Source organism: Panthera pardus, unplaced genomic scaffold (assembly GCF_024362965.1).
Source record: "Panthera pardus isolate Hobbes unplaced genomic scaffold, ASM2436296v1 HiC_scaffold_19, whole genome shotgun sequence".
Lineage (NCBI taxonomy): Eukaryota > Metazoa > Chordata > Mammalia > Carnivora > Felidae > Panthera > Panthera pardus.
This window is the reverse complement of record NW_026526754.1, coordinates 9,487,290-9,507,761: the sequence shown is the minus strand read 5'-3', so window position 1 is coordinate 9,507,761 and position 20,472 is coordinate 9,487,290. Positions and strand designations below refer to the sequence as shown.

General features: G+C 42.5%; 1 protein-coding gene across 2 annotated transcripts in view; it reads right to left on the bottom strand.

The window, feature by feature from the left end:
• Positions 1-20,472, bottom strand: part of WWP2 (WW domain containing E3 ubiquitin protein ligase 2) — a 149,877-nt gene that overhangs the window by 19,128 nt on the left and 110,277 nt on the right. For both annotated transcript variants that reach the window (XM_019455404.2, XM_019455405.2), the window contains 2 exons: positions 14,001-14,090; positions 2,099-2,273 (listed from right to left, as the gene is read on the bottom strand). In XM_019455404.2, coding sequence (XP_019310949.2) covers positions 2,099-2,273; positions 14,001-14,090 — 265 coding nt within the window. The remainder of the gene's footprint in view (positions 1-2,098; positions 2,274-14,000; positions 14,091-20,472) is intronic.

The window sequence follows — 20,472 nt, the reverse complement described above, 5'->3', positions numbered from 1 at the left end:
AGGAGATCGGCTGGCCCAGGGAGGTGGTAGCTCCTGCTTCGGATGAGCAGAGGAAAAAACTGCAAACAAAGGCAAAGTTGATAATGAACAGTACTTAGCTAAACGGAATTAAAGCTATGGTAAGCATCGAACTAGGAAAGTATCTAATTTAGAAATGGGTTGTGGGGTTAGAGTTCATTTCAAACAGAAACAATGCTGACTAAACTCGGTGATTAAATGCTGTGGACCAGCTCAAAAGTTTTCCAGCCTCTAATCCACCACCTTCTGTAGAGACTCTACTACAGATCCCAAGCTTCATGTTCAAGGCCCCCTGAGAATATGCAGAGTTCCAACTTGGTAATGCTACCTGTCCTGCCAAAGACAGCTGTGTGGCTGGGGGGAACAAGGTCACTGGTAGAGGCTCTAATGGGATGGAAGGAGGGGTTGGGAGGGTTCCTGAAGGGACACAGTACAGGAGGCCATTAGACAGTTAATTTGGGATCATAGCACTCTGAATTCTGGAGTAGGAAATTTGGATGCTGTTCTGTAGGTAATGACCACAGAAGGCTTTGAGCCAGTGATTAAAATGACAGTGATATCACTCTTATGTGGAGCCTGAGAAGCTTAACAGAAACCCATGGAGGAGGGGAAGGAAAAAAAAAAAAAAAAAAAGAGGTTAGAGTGGGAGAGAGCCAAAGCATAAGAGACTGTTAAAAACTGAGAACAAACTGAGGGTTGATGGGGGGTGGGAGGGAGGGGAGGGTGGGTGATGGGTATTGAGGAGGGCACCTTTTGGGATGAGCACTGGGTGTTGTATGGAAACCAATTTGACAATAAATTTCATATATTGAAAAAAAATTAAAATAAAAAAAAAAATGACAGTGATGGGGCGTCTGGGTGACTCAGTTGGTTGAGGGTCCGACTCTTGGTCTCAGATCAGGTCTTGATCTCAGGGTCATGAATTCAAGCTGGGCTCCAAGCTGGGCATGGAGACTACTTAAAAAAAAAAAAAAAAAAGAAGAAAGAAGAAAGAAAAAAAAAAAAAACAGTGATAAATGTTGAGCAAAAGTGATCAAATGACAGTGATATGTGAAGACTGCTCTGCTGGGAATAGGCAGTACAGATAGGAAGAGAGAACAATGCCAACAAAGAGAACAAGTGAAAGGCTGCCCCAACCGTTCAGTTGGGAGGGATGAAGGAAAACCAGGGATCAGTTAGAAGGAAGTTGAACTAGAGGTCAATAAACTTTTTCTGTAAAGGGCTAGACAGCAAATATTTCAGGTTTTATAAGCTATATGGTCTCCGTTGAAACTACTCAACTCTGTTGTTACAGTGTAAGTAAGTAGCCAGAGTCAATACCTAAACTACTTGGAGTGCTTCTGTACCAATAAAACTTTATTTACAAAACCAGGTGTGGGCCACTTTGGCCCATGGGCCATAGTTTGCGAAGCCCTGATCCACAACAACTTTAGAGGTCCTTCCATCCTTAAGAATGTGTCAAATAAAAAAGATTTAAAGAAAAACAATAGCAGAAAGGAAAAGATTTAGATGGCTTTTTTTTTAATGTGTATTTATTTTTGAGAGAGAGAGCGCAAGCAAGCAGGGGAGGGGCACAGAGAAAAGGGAGACAGGACCCAAGCAGGCTGTGCACTGTCAGTGCAGAGCCAGATGTGGGGCTCAAGCCCATGAACTGTGAGATCATGACCTGAGCTGAAGTTGGATGCTTAACGGACTGAGTAGGTGGCTGTTTTGTTCTCAAAAGTTGAGGTACGGAAGAAGTCACAGCTGACCTTCAGGTTTCAAATTAGAATAAATGGACTTGGATGGAGGGGCCAGAAGATAAATCTAGTCTTGGCAGAAAGATAGTATATATCTCAGATATACTGAGTCAGTTTCAGGTATATTGAGTCCTGAAACACAGAAGCTGGACACTGAGTTACTAAATTAGAAATGACGGAATTTGAGGAATTTCACCGTGATGAGTAAAATCTCCAGAGCACTGATGTTTCCAGCTACCGTCTTCCCGCTCACCAAACAGGTCAACAAATAGTGTGCGAGGCAGCACATTCTCCAGGGCCAGCAGGCTCCCCTCCCTCGTGGCAAGCCCCTGCCCTCTCACCTGGTAGAGGAATCTTTGGCTGAAGTGCTGCATGGCGCCCTGAAGCTGATTCCGCTGTGACTGCCACTGCTCGTAGTTCCGCACGTACTCGGCTGTGGGGCGCTGCCAGGTGGTGGTCCGCGTGTTGTGATCCACATAGTAAAACCTGCCTCGGGGGTCTGTGCGTTTTTCCCAGCTGGAAACATTAAGGTCAGAATGAATATAGTGACCACCCACCCCTACCCTCAAATTCTAGAGAAATCTCTGGATGGCTGGCGAGGAGGGGCTGTGGAAGGGTTAAGCAAGGTGTCTGGTGCAGAAGCTGGGCTGCTCCAGGGAAGCACAGCCAGGCAAGTCCCAATGACGGAGGCTACTGGGGCTTTTGTGATTATAGCAGTCATTGCTCTACAGCAGCCAATGCTTCCTCACCATTATCTCCTGATTTCCATTTAGGAGATCCAGGTTGTTCTGGGGAAGGAGGAGACTCTACTACCAAGTCCAGAGTTGAACAGCCGACTGGATTAGGGGTAGGCATGCGACCTACGCTGAGCCTAATCAGGGCCAATCTCATGACTTTTTCCAGGAATTCTGGGAAAAATATCTCTCTTCCTTGCCAGATAATGACTGAGAAAGCATGCAGTCCTAGGAACCACTGGCTGCCATCTAGGACCCAAATACATTATGAATTTGACCCAATAGATGACAGAGTAGAAAAACAAAACAAAACAAAACGAAAAGCCGGCCCCTTGGTGAAATTGTCGAGTCACTAGATGAGGCTTTACTTGAAACCAGGATCTACATCTAGAACATTCAGTTAAATGAGCCAGTTTACTCTCTTTATTATTTAAGTCAATTTGGAACCCAATTTTTGCTACCTGCAACAGAAATCATCCTGATATAAACTGCCAGTGAAAACATGTTGCGTGGTCATGAGAAGGAGAGTTCGTACAAACAACAGCAGAATTCTCTACATTATTTTTAGGGAGAAAGCAACCTTTCCAAAGGGGTCCTAAATTACCCACAGGCAAGGCAAGGCTAAAACAGATGGCAAAAATCTTTATCTGTGCTTGGCAGCTATAACTCGATTTGTACACATGGAAGGAAGAAGTGATCAAGGGAAAGTAAGAGAGGGAGATTTGTGGAATGATGGAAATGCTTTATATTTTGAGGGAGTATAGGTTACATAAACGTATGCATTTGCCATAAGAGACTCTTAAAAACTGAGAACAAACTGAGGGTTGATGGGGGGTGGAAGGGAGGGGAGGGTGGGTGACGGGTATTGAGGAGGGCACCTTTTGGGATGAGCACTGGGTGTTGTATGGAAACCAATTTGACAATAAATTTCATATATTGAAAAAAAATGTATGCATTTGTCAAAACTCATCTAACTATGAACCTGAGATCTGGGTATCTCATTGGGTGTAAGTTATACCTCAATTTTAAAAAGTGAATTTCAATCTAATCAAGCCTCCATATCTAACTACCAGTTGGTAGGAAAGACAATGGATAGAGAAGCATATCACCCAACATTCCAAGGTCACATCCAGAATATGAGAAATTCTACAGAACAAATGCCCAGGATCTTCAAAGAGTAAATGGAAAGCAAGCAAGCAAGCAAGCAAGCAAGAAAGAAAGAAAGAAAGAAAGTGGGGAAACTTACAGGTTAAAAGAGACTTATGATGGGAATGCAAGCTGGTGCGGCCACTCTGGAAAACAGTATGGAGGTTCCTCAAAAAACTAAAAATAGAACTACCCTACGACCCACCAATTGCACTACTAGGCATTTATCCATGGGATCCAGGTGTGCTGTTTCAAAGGGACACATGCACCCCCATGTTTATAGCAGCACTATCCACAATAGCCAAAATATGGAAAGAGCCCAAACGTCCATCCATGGATGAATGGATACAGGAAATGTGGTATATATATATATACATACAATGGAGTATTACTTGGCAATCAAAAAGAATGAAATCTTGCCATTTGCAACTACATGGATGGAACTGGAGGGTATTATGCTAAGTGAAATTAGTCAGAGAAAGACAAAAATCATATGACTTCACTCATCTGAGGACTTTAAGAGACAAAACAGATGAACATAAGGGAAGGGAAACAAAAATAATGTAAAAACAGGGAAGGGGACAAAACAAAACAGACTCATAAATATGGAGAACAAACTGAGGGTTGCTGGAGGGGTTGTGGGAGGGGGGATGGGCTAAATGGGTAAGGGGCACTAAGGAATCTACTCCCGAAATCATTGTTGCACTATATGCTAATTTGGATGTAAATTTTAAAAAATAAAAAATAAATAAAAAATAATAAAAGAGCCTTATGAGACATATCACCCAAAACTAATGTGATGATCTTGAGTTTGAATCTGACCCAAATCAACTGTAAAAATATTTTGAAGACAATTGGGGAGAATGGAACAAGGACTGGGTGACATGAAGCAAAGAAATGTCGTTAATTTTGTTGGGTGGGATAATGGTATTTTAGTTTGTTGTTTTTTTAAGGAATCTCTATGCACAACGTGGGGCTCAAACTCACGAAAATGAGATCAAGAATCACATGCTCTATGGACTGAGCCAGTCAGGTACCCCTAGTTTTGTTTTTTTTTTCTTAAACCCTTACCTGTTAGAGATGTACATGATATATTTATGGTTCAAAAGATATGACATCTGGGATTTGCTCTAAAATTCATCAGTCCCCTCCCCTGAAAAGTAGGAGGTCAGACGAAACAAAATGTTATCAGTTGTTACAACCAGGTGGTGGTTAGCAGGGATGCATTGTACTATTCTCTCAAATTTGGTACATGCCTGATTTTTCCACTATAAGTTTGAAAGGGGAAGAGGGATAAAGGGGCCTTAAAAAGATAAGAAAGTGATACCACTGAAGAAAACAGCATTAACTCAATGCAAAGGGAACCCAATATGGATTCCACTATATGGGCTGGAAAGGCTTTATTCTAACTACCTTCTCATTTCATCTTGTCTGCATCCTTACCTTACTCACGTTAACTATCATGCTTCAGTCCAGTATCTTTCTCAATTTTCAGGGTTAGCATCCTAACTGACTTTTTTTGGCCACCTCTTCAATGATTCTTTTAACTCACACCATCTCTGAAAACAGCTTCTTGGGACACCTGGGTGGCTCAGTCAGTTAAGTGTCTAACTTCAGCTCAGGTCACGATCTCATGGTTCCTGAGTTCAAGCCCCACATCGGGCTCTCTGCTGTCAGCACAGAACCTGCTTTGGATCTTCGGTCGTCCTCTCTCTCTCTGCCTCTCCCCAGCTCATGCTGTGTGCGCGTGTGCGTGTGTGTGTGTGTGTGTGTCTCAAAAATAAACATTAAAAAAATGCAAATGGTACTACAGGAGACACAATAAAAAACAGTGTCTCCTTCCCTACCTCTCCCCATCGCTGATTCCTACCTCTCAGAAGCAACAACTTTGAATTCTCAACTGCTCCTTCTATTTACAGCCATATTTCTAAACAGCATGCTCCTTCTACTGTTTCTTGATTTCTGTCATATTAGACGTTACTTGTGAACCTTCTGCTATCAAAGCTGAGCGTTTAGTTATTGCATCCCACCCCACAACACACATAGGCCCCCTCCTCCCAATTTAGAAAATCGTCATTAAATCCATATTCAGAGTTTGTATTATGATTTCATAGAATACTACACATATGTTTCCTTGCTTGTATGACTTTTTTTTTTCTGGAATGAAAAGAACTAGAGTGTGTTTCATTCTGCTTGTTTTTCAAGAATCTCTTACCAATGCACCCCCAGATTCTGATGGCGCACGTGGCCTCTCAGTGTCAGTCAGATATGCCTTAGCCACACAGCTCCAGGCCCCTGTTGCCCTATGTGGACACCTGTCCTCCAGATCTGCTCTGTGTTACTGTCCTGAATCACCTTCCCTCATCTTCCTCTTGGGACTGTCTTTGGCCTCTGAATGGAGTCCCCTGTGTCCTGCATCTCATGACTTCTTTCTTGGTTTCCTCTCATCTGGTGGAACAAATCATCTAGTAGCTTCTGAGAAAGGATGCACCAAAGTTAATTGTTTGAAACACTGAAGATGCCTTTATTCAAGTCTCAGAGTTGAGTGTTAAGGTGACTAAAAGTTGATTTCTAGACAGGAAATAACTTTCCATCAGAATTTTAAGGGTCCAGCTCCACAGTTGCTGTTGAGAAGAAAGATGGCATTCTTGATTCCTAATTCTCGATAGCTAGCCTATTTTTACCCTCCGGAGGCTTCTAAGACATTCTCTTGCCATCCCCAAATTCCATTTGGATGTTCCTTGAGGTCAGTCTTTTCTCATTCTCTGGGTTGGGCATTTGGTAGGCCCTTTGAATTTGAAAACATTACCACTCAATTCTAGCAATATGCTTCTATTTTTTTTTTCTTTGATAATAGAAAGTTCTTCTAGCAAGTTCTTTCTTGCTAGAACTACTGTTCAGATGTTGAATCTCCTGGGCTCATCTTCTAATTTTCTAATCTCCAACATTATCTTTCCATTCTTGCAAGTTTTATTTTTTTAAAGAGCTCTTCTTTTTAAGTTTATTTATTTTGACAGGGGGAGGGTCACCTGGGTGGCTCAGTTGGTTAAGCGTCCAACTTCCACTCAGGTTATGATCTTGTAGTTCGTGAGTTCAAGCCCCACATGGGGCTCTGTGCTGACAGCTCAGAGCCTAGAGCCTGCTTCAGATTCTATGTCTCCCTGTCTCTCTGCCCCTCCCGCACTGCACTCTGTCTCTCTCTCTCTCTCTCTCTCTCTCTCAAAAATTTGTGAACATTAAAAAAAAAATTTTTTTAGGGGCACCTGAGTGACTCAGTTGGTTAAGCCTCCAACCTCAGCTCAGATCTCACGGTTTGTGGATTCAAGCCCCGTGTCAGGCTCTGTGCTCAGAGCCTGGAGCCTGCTTCGGATTCTCTGTCTCCCTCTCTCTTCCCCTCTCCTGCTCACACTCTGTCTCTCTCTTTCTCTCTCAAAAATAAACAAATGTTTAAAAAAATTGTTTTTAATTTTTTTAAAAATATTTATCTTGAGAGAGAGAGCATGTGCAAGAGCAGGGGAGGGGCAGAGAGAGAGAGGGAGAGAGAATCCCAAGCAGGCTCCACACTGTCAATGCAGACCCCATTCTGAGGCTCGATCCCACCAACTGTGAGATCACAACCAGAGCCGAAATCGAGTCGGATGCTTAACCAACTGAGCCACCCAGGCACCCCTGTTTCTGCTGTTATATACAGTTGACCCCTTGAACAGCAAGGGTTTAAACTGTGGTGCCCCGTTTATACATGGATTTTTTTTTCAATAAATACAGTTCAGTACTGTAAATGTATTTTCTCTTCCTTATGATTTTCTTAATAATACTTTGTTTTCTCTGGCTTACTTTATTGAAAGAATACAGTATATAATATATATAACATACAAAATATGTGTTAATCAATTGTTTACGTTATCGGTAAGGCTTCTGGTCAACAGTAAGCTATTTAGTAGTTAAGCTCTGGGGAAGTCATTTGTATGCACATTTTCAACTGTGCAGGGGTCAGCATGCACTCTTAACCCCCGGGTTGTTCCACAGTCAGTTATATATTAATTTCTAAAAGGTCTTCTTGGGGTGCCTGGGTGGCTCAGTCAGTTAAGGGCCTGACTCCTGATTTCGGCTCAAGTCATGATCTCACACAGCCAGTACAGAGCCTACTTGGGATTCTCTCTCTCCGCCCCTCTCCCACTTGTGGGTGCGCACGCACACATGCGCGCTTTCTCTCTCTCTCTCTCTCAAAATAAATAAACATTAATAAACGAATGAATGTTCTTCTTGTTTTCTGCATGGTTCATTTCACGGTCTCCTGTTCTTCTTGCACAGATGCCGTATTTCCTCCCAAATTTTTGAGGATACGAATCACAATTTGGTTTTACATTCCACATTGTTTTCACCAAGTCCCCTTTCTGTCTGCTGGCCGCAGGCTGTTCTTTCATATTTAAAAGTGAGTCACTAAAACACTGAATGGACGCTCTGGGTATCCAGGTGGGGGAAAACTGACCAGTGGCTTCATTCAGCTGTTTCACTAGACGACCCACAAACATCACAATCTGTAGTTCTCTTCCCTTCGACTGATCCCTTTATCTAGCAAAAAACAGTCCCAATCTTTAACTTGGGGACAGCGTCCTCACTCAATCCATTTTTTTCTGAGCTCATCCTTGCCTTCAGCTCTGGCTTTATCCTCCAGGCTGGCTGCATGTGCGCATGCGTGTGTGAGATAAACACGTGTGCACGCAGGCGTGCGGCACAGGGCTGGATGTCATGGTTGACAACCTGAGACTCTAACGACTCCCTGCACCAATTTTTAACTTGACTTCAGCTTTTTCGTCTCATGTCATAGCACCTCCCCCTACCATGTCTGATTGCTGAGCTTTCCAGGGCTCCGTGGTGCTAACTGGCTGACTTCCTGGTGGGTACCCACACTGTAAGTTGGGGTTTCAGCTTTCTCAGCTCTGCCATTTATCTATCAGCAACCAAAGTTTTATTACCTTCTCCCATATGCTGCTTCTCCTCTTCCAATCTTTTATCATTATACTTCTTTATACTTTTATTGCCACTTAGGGGGTTTTCAGGAAGGAATGGAAATAAATACATGTTTAATCCACACGTTTAACTAAAAGTCTTCTGGACTGGTAAATTTCAAACTTCTAAACAGCATAACCCCACCCTTGATTGTGGGTGAAATCTCACCAAGAATCGCAATCTATGAAAACAGCACAATGGTTGAGGCTCAGTCGGCCCTGCATTCTCTCATGTTCCAGCAGGCATGTCCACCAAACCCAGCTGCCTTGCTAGACACTCTCTGGGCATCTCTGTTTCACGTAAACCTTCCACTCCAGCCAAACTGCCTCATTAATCATTCCCTAACGATATCTTTTACTTTCACGCCTTTCCCCCAACCTGGATCAACTTCGTCTTGTCATTTAAGTCCAACTCCAGCCCCTCCTACAAGATCGCATCTGATCCCGCTCCCTCTGTGAGGCCTCCCCTACACCGTGGTCTACCGAGACCCCTCTCCCTGCTCACCTCTGGTCTAAACACGACCTAAGAGCAAATTACTGCATCCATCCTTAGTTACCAGGGCCAATACTTTTTGTTCCTGGATAAAAAAATGACCATTCCTCATACAAGCGTCCCCTGGGTCTAACAGAAGGGGGGGGCCAAGACAGGCTGAATCCTTTGACTCAATCTTACTCTGGAGTGACTGGGTCTGCTGAGACAACGGCTCCGCCTGTAGTTTCAAGTGTGCTCTCAGCATGATAATACTTCCTGGGGTGGAACTTCTCCCATTGTTAGCGATGAAAGCTTAAGCACTCTTATTCTGTCTGGGCTCCCAGTTATGGTGCAGAAGTACCTGCCAGGGGCTCAGAGGTACTGAGGTCTGAGATTAAAACTCTGTAAGAACTAATAGGCTACATGGGGTGTAGAGCTGAGCCACCGTCCAATAAAGCATTAAAAGTGTCCTGACAATAAGAAATCTGGATGTGTAATTACAATGCTTTCTGCTCTCCAGTGATGCTAGAGGCATCCCCAGCCCACACCTGGAGGGGCCGAGTACCTAGTCAGGTGTGGAGGAGCGGCCCAGCCCCTCAGGGAAATTAGGGGAGCTGCAGGTTCAAAGGCTTTCTCAGGGTACAATCTGTATCCAATTTGAAAAATGATCGAGGAAAGAAACGGAACCAGAGGGATTATTCTAGCACATTCTGGTCATGTGAGCCTGCACCTCTCAGAGGTGGTGGACGTGGTATCATTAGGCAAATGTAGATGGTACATGCAGGGAGACATTTTTATTCTAACAGTTACATATTGATTTTATGTGCATCAGAAAAATGTGTGTGTGCTATTTTGTTTACCTCAACCCCTTCCTCTGCTTTATTTTACCTCAAATTACATACCACCACCTGACACTGTATAAATTTATTAACTCATTAATTGTGTGTCTCACACTACCGTGAGATCAGGGGTTTTCTCCTTTGGTGTACTGATGTACTCCCAGGGCATAGTGCCTGGTATAGAGCAGGGCTCAATAAGTATTTGTTGACTGAAAAGAAAGAAAGAAAGGGAAGAAGAGAAAAGAAGAAAAGGAAAGAAGGGAGGGAGGAAGGAAGAAAGGAAGAAAAAAAAGAAAAGAAAGAAAGCAAGAGAAAGAAAGCAAGCAAGCAAGAAATCTGGATCTGTTGTCCCACCTCAAAACTTAAAGAAGAAACAATTTTTGGCCATCCTTAGAAGACACCATTAAAATCTTAATTTAGATGCTATCCAAATGCTCACCAGGTCAAGGCCTACATAACTTATAGACCAGAGAGGATAAGAGGCAGCAACTAGCACATTTCTAGAGTTAATGCTGCTTTTAAGTGCTGTCAACACACAAAGTACAAGTGTAAAACACATCCTGTTAAAAATCAATGATTATTTTGCAAGACAATTGGAGAAATTTGGCTGCTGACTCAGTATTTGATGACAGCATGAAAATACTGTTAACAGGGCAGAAAACATGAATAGACACTTCTCCAAAGAAGACATCCGGATGGCCAACAGGCACATGAAAAGATGTTCAACGTCACTCCTCATCAGGGAAATACAAATCAAAACCACACTCAGATATCACCTCACGCCAGTCAGAGTGGCCAAAATGAAGAAATCAGGAAACTATAGATGCTGGAGAGGATGTGGAGAAACGGGAACCCTCTTGCACTGTTGGTGGGAATGCAAATTGGTGCAGCCGCTCTGGAAAGCAGTGTGGAGGTTCCTCAGAAAATTAAAAATAGACCTACCCTATGACCCAGCAATAGCACTGCTAGGAATTTATCCAAGGGATACAGGAGTACGGATGCATAGGGGCACCTGTACCCCAATGTTTATAGCGGCACTCTCAACAATAGCCAAATTATGGAAAGAGCCTAAATGTCCATCAACTGATGAATGGATAAAGAAATTGTGGTTTATATACACAATGGAATACTACGTGGCAATGAGAAAAAATGAAATGTGGCCTTTTGTAGCAACGTGGATGGAACTGGAGAGTGTGATGCTAAGTGAAATAAGCCATACAGAGAAAGACAGATACCATATGGTTTCACTCTTATGTGGATCCTGAGAAACGTAACAGAAACCCATGGGGGAGGGGAAGAAAAAAAAAAAAAAAAGAGGTTAGAGTGGGAGAGAGCCAAAGCATAAGAGACTGTTAAAAACTGAGAACAAACTGAGGGTTGATGGGGGGTGGGAGGTAGGGTAGGGTGGGTGATGGGTATTGAGGAGGGCACCTTTTGGGATGAGCACTGGGTGTTGAAACCAATTTGACAGTAAATTTCATATATTAAAAAAATTAATTAATTAATTAAAAAAAAATAAGCAAAAGATTTGAACCAGATACCTTACCAAAGACAACATAAATGTAGCAAATAGCAGATGAAAAGATGTTCAATGTTACACAATTTTGGTGAAATGCAAATTAAAATAATAAAACATTATATATCTATTAAAAAAAAAAAAAGAAAGAAAATACTGTTAACAGTACCAAAACCCATAAAATACCTAGGAATAAATCTAACCAAAGACGTGAAGAATCTATACACTGAAAACTATAGAAAGCTTATGAAAGAAATTGAAGAAGACGCAAAAAATGGAAAAAGATTCCATGCTCCTGGATAGGAAGAACAAATATTGTTACAATGTCAATACTACCCAAAGCAATCTACATATTCAATGAAATCCCTATCAAAATAACACCAGCATTCACCACAGAGTAGAACAAACAATCCTTCACAGGTCTCCTCCAGAGACCTTCTTTCTCTGCATCCTCGCCAACATCTGTTGTTGCCTGAGTTGTTAATGTTAGCCATTCTGACAGGTGTGAGATGGTATCTCACTGTGGTTTTGAAGGGGCACATGCGCCCCAATGTTTATAGCAGCACTATCAACAATAGCCAAAGTATGGAAAGAGCCCAAATGTCCAGTGATGGATGCATGGATAAAGAAAATGTGGTGTATATATATATATATATACACATACATATACATACAATGGAGTATTACTCGGCAATCAAAAAGAATGAAATCTTGTCATTTGCAACTATGTGGATGGAACTGGAGGGTATTATGCTAAGCGAAATTAGTCAGTCAGAGAAAGACAAATATCATATGACTTCACTCATACGAGGACTTTAAGACACAGAACAGATGAACACAAGGGAAGGGAAGCAAAAATAATATAAAAACAGGGAGGGGGACAAAACAGAAGAGACTCATAAATATGGAGAACAAACAGAGGGTTACTGGAGGGGCCGTGGGAGGGGGGATGGGCTAAATGGGTAAGGGGCACTAAGGAATCTACTCCTGAAATCATTGCTGCACTATATGCTAACTAATTCGAATGTAAATTTAAAATAATAATAATAGTAATAATAATAATAATGATAAAGAAAAGAAAATACTGTTAACAATAGAGTGGTTTTGTTTTAAGTAAGAACATTTTTTAGAAATATACCAAAATATGGATAAAGTTATATGATGATTACATAGGATTTTCTTCAAAACCTTATTTACAAAAACAGGTGGAGGCTGGATTTCAACCACAGGCCCATAGTTTGCCAACCCCTGGTATAGATGAAACAAGACTGACCATGACTTGAAGATTATTGAAGCCAAGTGTTGAGTATGTGGGGATTCTCTCTACTTAGTGCACATTGGAGACTATTCATATGAATATGAAAATTTCCACAATTTCCAAAGTAAAAAGTGTGACTTTTTCCCAAGACGTCAATATTTAACTTTGGTTAAATGTATAAATAAATAATCTGAACTTAAAGTAGAAAACAGAATGAGGACTAATGATGACGGATTATAGTTTCATTTCCAAAAGGGTAAGGAACAAAAGGAAAACACAAGCATTCTACCGGAAAATCGAAACTAAAAACAGCCTATCCGTGGAAATTTGCAGGACCAGAAGGTGAGGTGGTATTTGCCTGGCATGTGTATGACCAGTGAACCAGAGTACAAGGGTTTTTCCTAATACTCCCCACCTCTGGCATCCTCTCCCTCTACAAGCTTGATGGGGAGGTGTTCATATTTTATGCTGGAGCCCTTCATGACTGCCTTACTGGGAGGTGATTCTCTCCTTTGAGCAGAATACATTCTCTTTTGAAAGCTCTGTGGACCAAAAGGCACATGTGGAAAGAACTTTCTGTCCCTGGCAAGCAGGGAACCAAACCCCTTCTCCTTGAACTTGGACAGTCTTCCCTCACTTGGAAGCCTCACTTATCCTCTGGTTTTAGAGAACTTAGCTGTGTTCTCACAAAGCCCAGCTCAAGGAGAAGCACCCTTCAGGGGCCATTCGGGCATATGGTGCTTTGAAATGCATCAACACCCTTTGTATCTTGGCTTCCTCGTGCCTTTTCTCCTCAGAAATGCTCTAAAAATCCTAAGATGTCCTAAGAAATGAGAGGAGAATTAAGTAATTAGGAAAAGCAATCAAGTGACCAGGAATAAATATCCCTGTACTTTGCTACCTCTGCAGAAAATGACTGAGAACCTGGCCCTGATGGGATATCTCTGTAGGTGAAATAACTGAGGGCATCAAGGCATCAATGGCCCAGGAGGCAGGATTCCTAGCCCTCCTCCCTCCAGGACCCAACAGCCATGGCACATAATAAAGCCCATAATACAGCCCACTGCCAACACAATGAATGTGGGCAGAAGGGAAATAAAGAGAAGAAATAGTGTAGAAGGAGAAGACAATGGGAGGCGGATAAAAGAGAGGGCAAGGAGCAGAGGGTAGGGGAAACTAAGGACAGTGATGGCAGTGAATGGTGGAGAAGCCATTCGGTGACTCTGGGTGCCGGTTCTAGAGTCTCAGGGCTTGCCAGCCTTGCCTTACCCTGGAGGAAGAGGCCGCTCCCAGGTGGTGGTCTTGGTATTATGGTCAACATAATAGACACGCCCATTAGGCAGCTCTCGTTGTTCCCATCTGCAAAACAAAGTCAAGGGAAGCATGAGATACACACTTAAAAGGCGTAAGCCCTTGTGTGAAAAGGAGTCCTTCATTACTGATGTGATGACTGATGAGAGGACAAAGACGACATGCGAGCTCAGCCCAGGGGTCAAACCTGCTTCATACTATCACTGCCGCGGCAGCCAGGAGCACTTCTTGAGTCCAATACCTCCCCTCTATGAAGTCAATGGGCTAGGATGTGCCACAGATCACCCTAGCTTCCCCTAAATGACCCACACGAGTCTCTACCTATGGACTTTTCTAAAAGTGTGACGTGGTCATTTCAGGATCAAAGACCCCTTTAGGAATGTGATAAAAGCCAAGGACACTTTCTTTCCAAAGTGTACTTACCAACGAAAATTTGTATGCAATTTCTGGGCTTCACAGACGTCACCTAAAGTTTACCTTCAGCCTTTTCAGTCTACACTACGTTTTAAAGTCACAAATCATATGACTATCCCTGTTCTCCTAACATCACAGATATTCATGACCGCATTTCTTTTTAAAATACAAGATTCATTTACAGAGGATCTTTAACAGAGATCCGGGTGAATGAAGAAACAGCATACTGTTATTTATGGACTGCTCTCCTCTTGTTATTTACTGACTTCTCTTCTCATGAGTCTGTGTGTAAGGTAACATGAGATATGGGGTGCCAAAAGTGGCCATTCTGTGCTAGTGGAAGAATAACAAGGCAGTAGATGATCCAAAGAGATAATCTACAAGCAAAATCACTACAGAATACAGCCAAGGGCCACCCACCCAACTCCTGCTATTCCCATACTCAATGCAGTCTGACAATAGCTCCCCTTTACCCAGAATATGGTAATCCATATATGAAGGATACAAAATTTTATATTTATAAAATGGCCACCACTTCATAAAGGATGTTAATGGTCCCATGAGCCTTTATGTTTTACAATGATTTCATCTGCTTCTACTTGTGGGTACTGCCTAAGAGAAGGTGACCTTTTCCAGGAAGCTAGTACAGTCAGTTCTGCTGAAATGCTTGTTTTGAAAACATAAATCTATCCCAATGTGACTGATACACGAGGGAACAATGTGAGCATGTGAATTTTGTGTTTGCTTAAGCATGGCTTTTCCTTTTAGAAACACTAAATGCACACAGATGACGTCCCCCAGCTGAACCCAGTCACGTAGGAACACACGAAGCCCATATGCATCTACAGCTGCCTCAGTTTACTACATGCTGTACGCCATATTCATCCACATCTGGCCTTACAACTCCCGTCTGATTTCAGATGATCCTCCTTGCAACCACTTTACAACAACACTCACAAGCTCAAACACTTCTGACACCTGCTTCCACAAGTAAACTCCAGATCTTTTCATGGAAACACACACTCATTGTAGTGTTATGCACCTCAACCATTTAACATGTGAAAAACTGTGCTACCATCATTATTAGCTTCCTATTTTTTGTGTGTGCCTCTGACACATTTTTGAATGTTATGCCCCTAACCCATTTTTTTTCCTGTAAACCCTGTGGTTTTCATGGCATGATTTTTTTTGCACAGCATGATGATTTTTAGGAATACATACATAATAGCAGAGCTGACTGAATACTGAAATAATGTCCCAATTTCTATTACTAAAGGCCTGGTGCATCTATTCCAATGGATGTTAGCTTTATTTAATACCATTTCTCATTTAAACTAAAATGTCTGGGGGCACCTGGGTGGTTCGGTCAGTTGAGGGTCTGACTTTGGCTCAGGTCATGATCTCACTGTTTGTAAGTTCGAGCCCCGCATCGGGCTCTCTGCTGTCAGCACAGAGCCCGCTTCAGATTCTCTGTCCTCCTCTCTCTCTGCCCCTCCCCCATCTCGTGCTCTCTCAAAATAAATAAACTTCAAAAATTTTTTAAAAATAGTAAAATGCCTGATCAGCAGACTGCACTGACCGACACCTCAGATGCTAGCTAGGTCAGATAAAGATATATGTGAGGTTTTTATGGCAAGGAAAGGAAGGGGGTCATCATTACCCACTGATCATCTATAATGAGCTACGGGCTCATGTTTTACCTCATGAAGTCCTTGCCTCCATCCTTTAAGGTCGGAAGTGCCATCACCATGGACGAAACAGAGGATCAGAGAAGCTAAGTAACTTTTATGTGTCATTCCAACTCAGCTCTGACTTCCTAGCCATTGAGTCTTACCACATCATGCTGAAAGGAAGAAATGAGGAAAAAGACGGTCGACTAGAATTTATAGGGAACCTACTACCCAGAAAACAAGGTGCCAGGTGCCTTCTCAATCCCCATCTCAAAGTAAACAGCTTTCCCCAGCACTGGAGTCCAGGGAGGGGGTCCTGGAGAATCAAGACAACTGGAGGGTAACTACAAAGGTCCACCATGTTCATCTCTAGGCTCCGTTTTAATCAGAAGCTTCTGCTTAGACGTGATCTACCAGAAGAGACTGCACATTTTGCACCACTGGGAGGGTTAGCCCTGGGAGCAGTGAGGTCCAATGGTTCGAGTCCCACCTCTCAAAAGGGATCAGCCACTGGCTTGAGGATCAGGGTGCTACCAACAACCATTAACACGTGCTTGAGAACATCTTCTCTTCTGGGTATTCTTGCTCAATGTTCTGGTCACAATGGATATGGGTGACTTCGTCCAGGTGCTCTGATTCCCCCCGCTGCAAAAAGATCTTTACACTTCATTATTTTATTAAAAGGGCAAACAATTCTGCCAAAAGTGACCAGATAAAAATGTACCCTGGGTAAAGTTAAAGATCTTCTCCCTCTAGATGCCCTTCTGAATTAAAGACAAAAGAGTAACAAATATTACCAGCTCGAGAGGCTGTTGTCCCATGCACGGAAAACCTTTCTTGTAGGATCTTGCAGAGAAAAAAAAAAAGCGAGGCTAACATACTATGGCTTCACACCAGATCCTCAAACTCCTCCTCCCGTCTGCTCAGTAATAGAGTAGCAAATCTGATACCTTCTTTATTCATCTGTTTGGAAATGAGGAGTCTTGAGAAAGATACTTGGCTTACGAGTGAGTACTGAAATATGGGAGCTCCTCAAGGAAATGGCAGCAAACCACTCTTTCATAACATCTGCTCCCAGTAAGCCTTAAGTAGCCGGTAACTCCTCAGCATCCTCTAAGAAGTTAGCTAAGTCCTTCCCTTCCTTGGCAATTTCTGGCACAAAACACCAACAAAATGAGTCTGGCTCATTGTGCAGTCACTATTTGGAAACCTATCCATAATATGTGGGTGAGGCCGCACATTTTAAAAAGACAAAATATTTGTTGTAGCAATTGCAGATGAAAGGTGCCAAAACACATTTTTCTTTATTCCAAAAATTGTGTTACAACTTTCATAAGTAGTCTCTACTTTTATAATTCATTTTAGACAAAGAGAAAACTTTGGTTATATTATTCTTTGGCTCATCTTTTAATTTGAAGATGGGATAATACTTAAAATTCCATGAAGTAGGGGCGCCTGGGTGGCTCAGAACGGTTGGGCTTCCGACTTCGGCTCAGGTCATGATCTCACGGTCTGTGAGTTCGAGCCCCGCGCCGGCCTCTGTGCTGACAGCTCGGAGCCTGGAGCCTGCGTCAGATTCTGTGTCTCCCTCTCTCTCTGACCCTCCCCCGTTCATGCTCGGTCTCTCTCTGGCTCAAAAACAAATAAACATTAAAAAAAAAATTCCATGAAGTAAATGTCTTTAATTGACACAGGGGTATTCCCACACGCTGGCAGAAAATCAGTGCAAAGACCTCCTCGCTTATATTCAAGAGGTACAGCAGCTCTTTCCAAGCCCAGATAAGATCTGTCCATCCCATCTTTGATCCCACCTGATCCTAGAAATGAAAGACTCTCTTTCAAGGGCTGTTATTGTCCAGCAAATTTCAATGTTCTTGTATGAACCCTCTCAACTGGCTTCACTGGAAAAATAGTTACCAGAGGAACAAGACCTTTCTTGCATTGCCTTTTTTGATATCTACATTTTTCCTTTTGAAATTGGACTCCTGCTCAGATTAAATGTCCATATGGGTCCTCCCTGATCCATGACCTGGCCTAACTGCTTTTCTTAGAGAACTCACAACTCCTCCCTTACCTGCATGGCTCCTCAGAATTCACACAAATCTCTTCCCTTCATTCACTGCAGCACAGTCGGTCAATTCTGTCCACAATCAAAAGAACCTCCCAATTCTCAGTTCTCCTCGGTAACTGCTGACCCACATAGATTAAGCCTTCCCACTGTCTTGGTTCGGTCTCCCCAGGCCAAGAAAGTGATACTGGCAGCGACCTTTCATTGGCACGTCCCTGTCAGGGGTGAGGTTTCTATCCCTTATAAGCATCTTCCTCACACTGAGATAAAAAGGCTTTTCAATCCAACTACCCATGGGTCTCAATACTGCATCCTGGTCACATGGCCATATCCTCTCCCACTGAATAGCTTCCTTTGATGTTCTCAGAAACAGTGTTCAAAGCATCAAGCTTGATTCAGGTCCCTTCCCAACACATTGCTCCTTGGCCTTCAACGAGAAACATTCAGTTCAACCATGGACTACACAGAGTCTTTGTATTTGAAGGCACTTGAAAAGTAGCCTCCAATTGCAATTAATTTTAGGTAATTTTTTTACCCTATGCTACCTTTGCTCCTATGCCTTTTATTCAGTTATCTTCCATGCCCATGCCCCAATCACACCCCTCACCGTCATTAAAAGGGTAAAAATCCCATCGTGAGGATGACACCCTATCCGTTCTCTCCTGTGTTATCTGAAAGAAACTGTCTGGTCCCCTAAACGTAGTCACTACACTCCTGTGGAAGGTTTCCTAAAAGGTCTTCAGAAAATTCTCGATTATTCTGCCATTCAGCCAACCCTGATCAACATACCTACTGGGCAGACTTCCCTGATGTGTGGACAGAATCACATTTTCACCAACAGTAGGATTAAGATGGAAAGGGCTAACAGCTACAGGAGTAGTTCAGATTAGTGTCAGAGACATTCTCTTTAAAAGGCCCTTACAGGGGCGCCTGGGTGGCTCAGCTGGTTAAGCCGCCCGACTTCAGCTCAGGTCTCGATCTTGCAGTCCTTGAGTTTGAGCCCTGCGTCGGGCTCTGTGCTGACAGCTCAGAGCCGGGAGTCTGCTTTGGATTCTGTGTCTCCCTCTCTCTGCCCTTCCCCTGCTCGTACTCTGTCTCTCTCTCTCTCTCCCTCTCTCTCTTTCAAAAATAAATAAACATTAAAAAAAATAAAAAATAAAAAAAATAAGAGGCCCTTACAGATTTACCTACCAATGTGCTCAAAAATTCAATCTTAGTAAAAGTATTACTAATTTTTATTATTTATTAATTTGCTGCCTTTGACTAATAGAGTCAGTGGGCAATAGTAAAGTTGATCTCACTCAAAATACACAATGTTAGAAAACAAAGTCAAGCCAGAACTCTACACACCCCGCAAAATAAAGATGCCCTGCTGGTTACATAGACAAAAACTAAACTGCAAAAAAAGACACTGAAAGTACCCAAGTATTCTTTCTTCTTTTAAATTTTTTTTTAATGTTCATTTATTTTTGAGAGAGAAAGACAGAGACAGAGAGCAAGTAGGGAAGGGGCAGAGAGAGGGAGACACAAAATCGGAAGCAGGCTCCAGGCTCTGAGCTGTTAGCACAGAGCCCGACGCACGGCTTGAACTCATGACCTGTGAGATCATGACCTGAGCCAAAGTCGCATGCTGAACCTACTGGGCCACCCAGGCCTCTCATAAAAGTATTCAAGTATTCTTAAAGCTGCCTATGTGGCAGTTCAACTCCCCACAGGCAAAAACCTCATGGGATTTACAGCTTCTTATTTTATGCTCTTCTGATAAAGGACTCTGAACCAAATCTGATTCCCCAACCTTTAGCCACTTCCTGGGTGAACCGTAAGATTTATTTCCTTTGTTAGGGACATTTTCAGACTTTTATGAGGCAGAAATCTGGTGCAATGGAACAAATTTCCCATTCACTGTTTTCACTGCTTCAGTAGATCCTTTGTAAACTGGGTAGGAAATGTGTTAAACTCGGTCTTCCCCCAAGAAACCTTCTTGAGATACTGGGCTTTCCGTTCAATCTAAGCACACTAACCCCTTCTTTAAAACTACCAACAACCAGTACTTTATGCCCTGTAAGCAGAGAATGGCACAGTTGAGCCTCAATCAAGGCTTCTGAATTAAGTCCTTTTTTTCCTTCTTCTTCAACCTTCTAATTTCTTTACATTGGAAAAGTTTCCAAGGCTCCTCAATGAAAGATGGAAACATTAAAATGTATGGTTTTACTGAGAGCAAGGGAATTCCTGGAGATGGTATGCATGTAAAAAAAAAAAAAAAAGTTTAACATGTTCG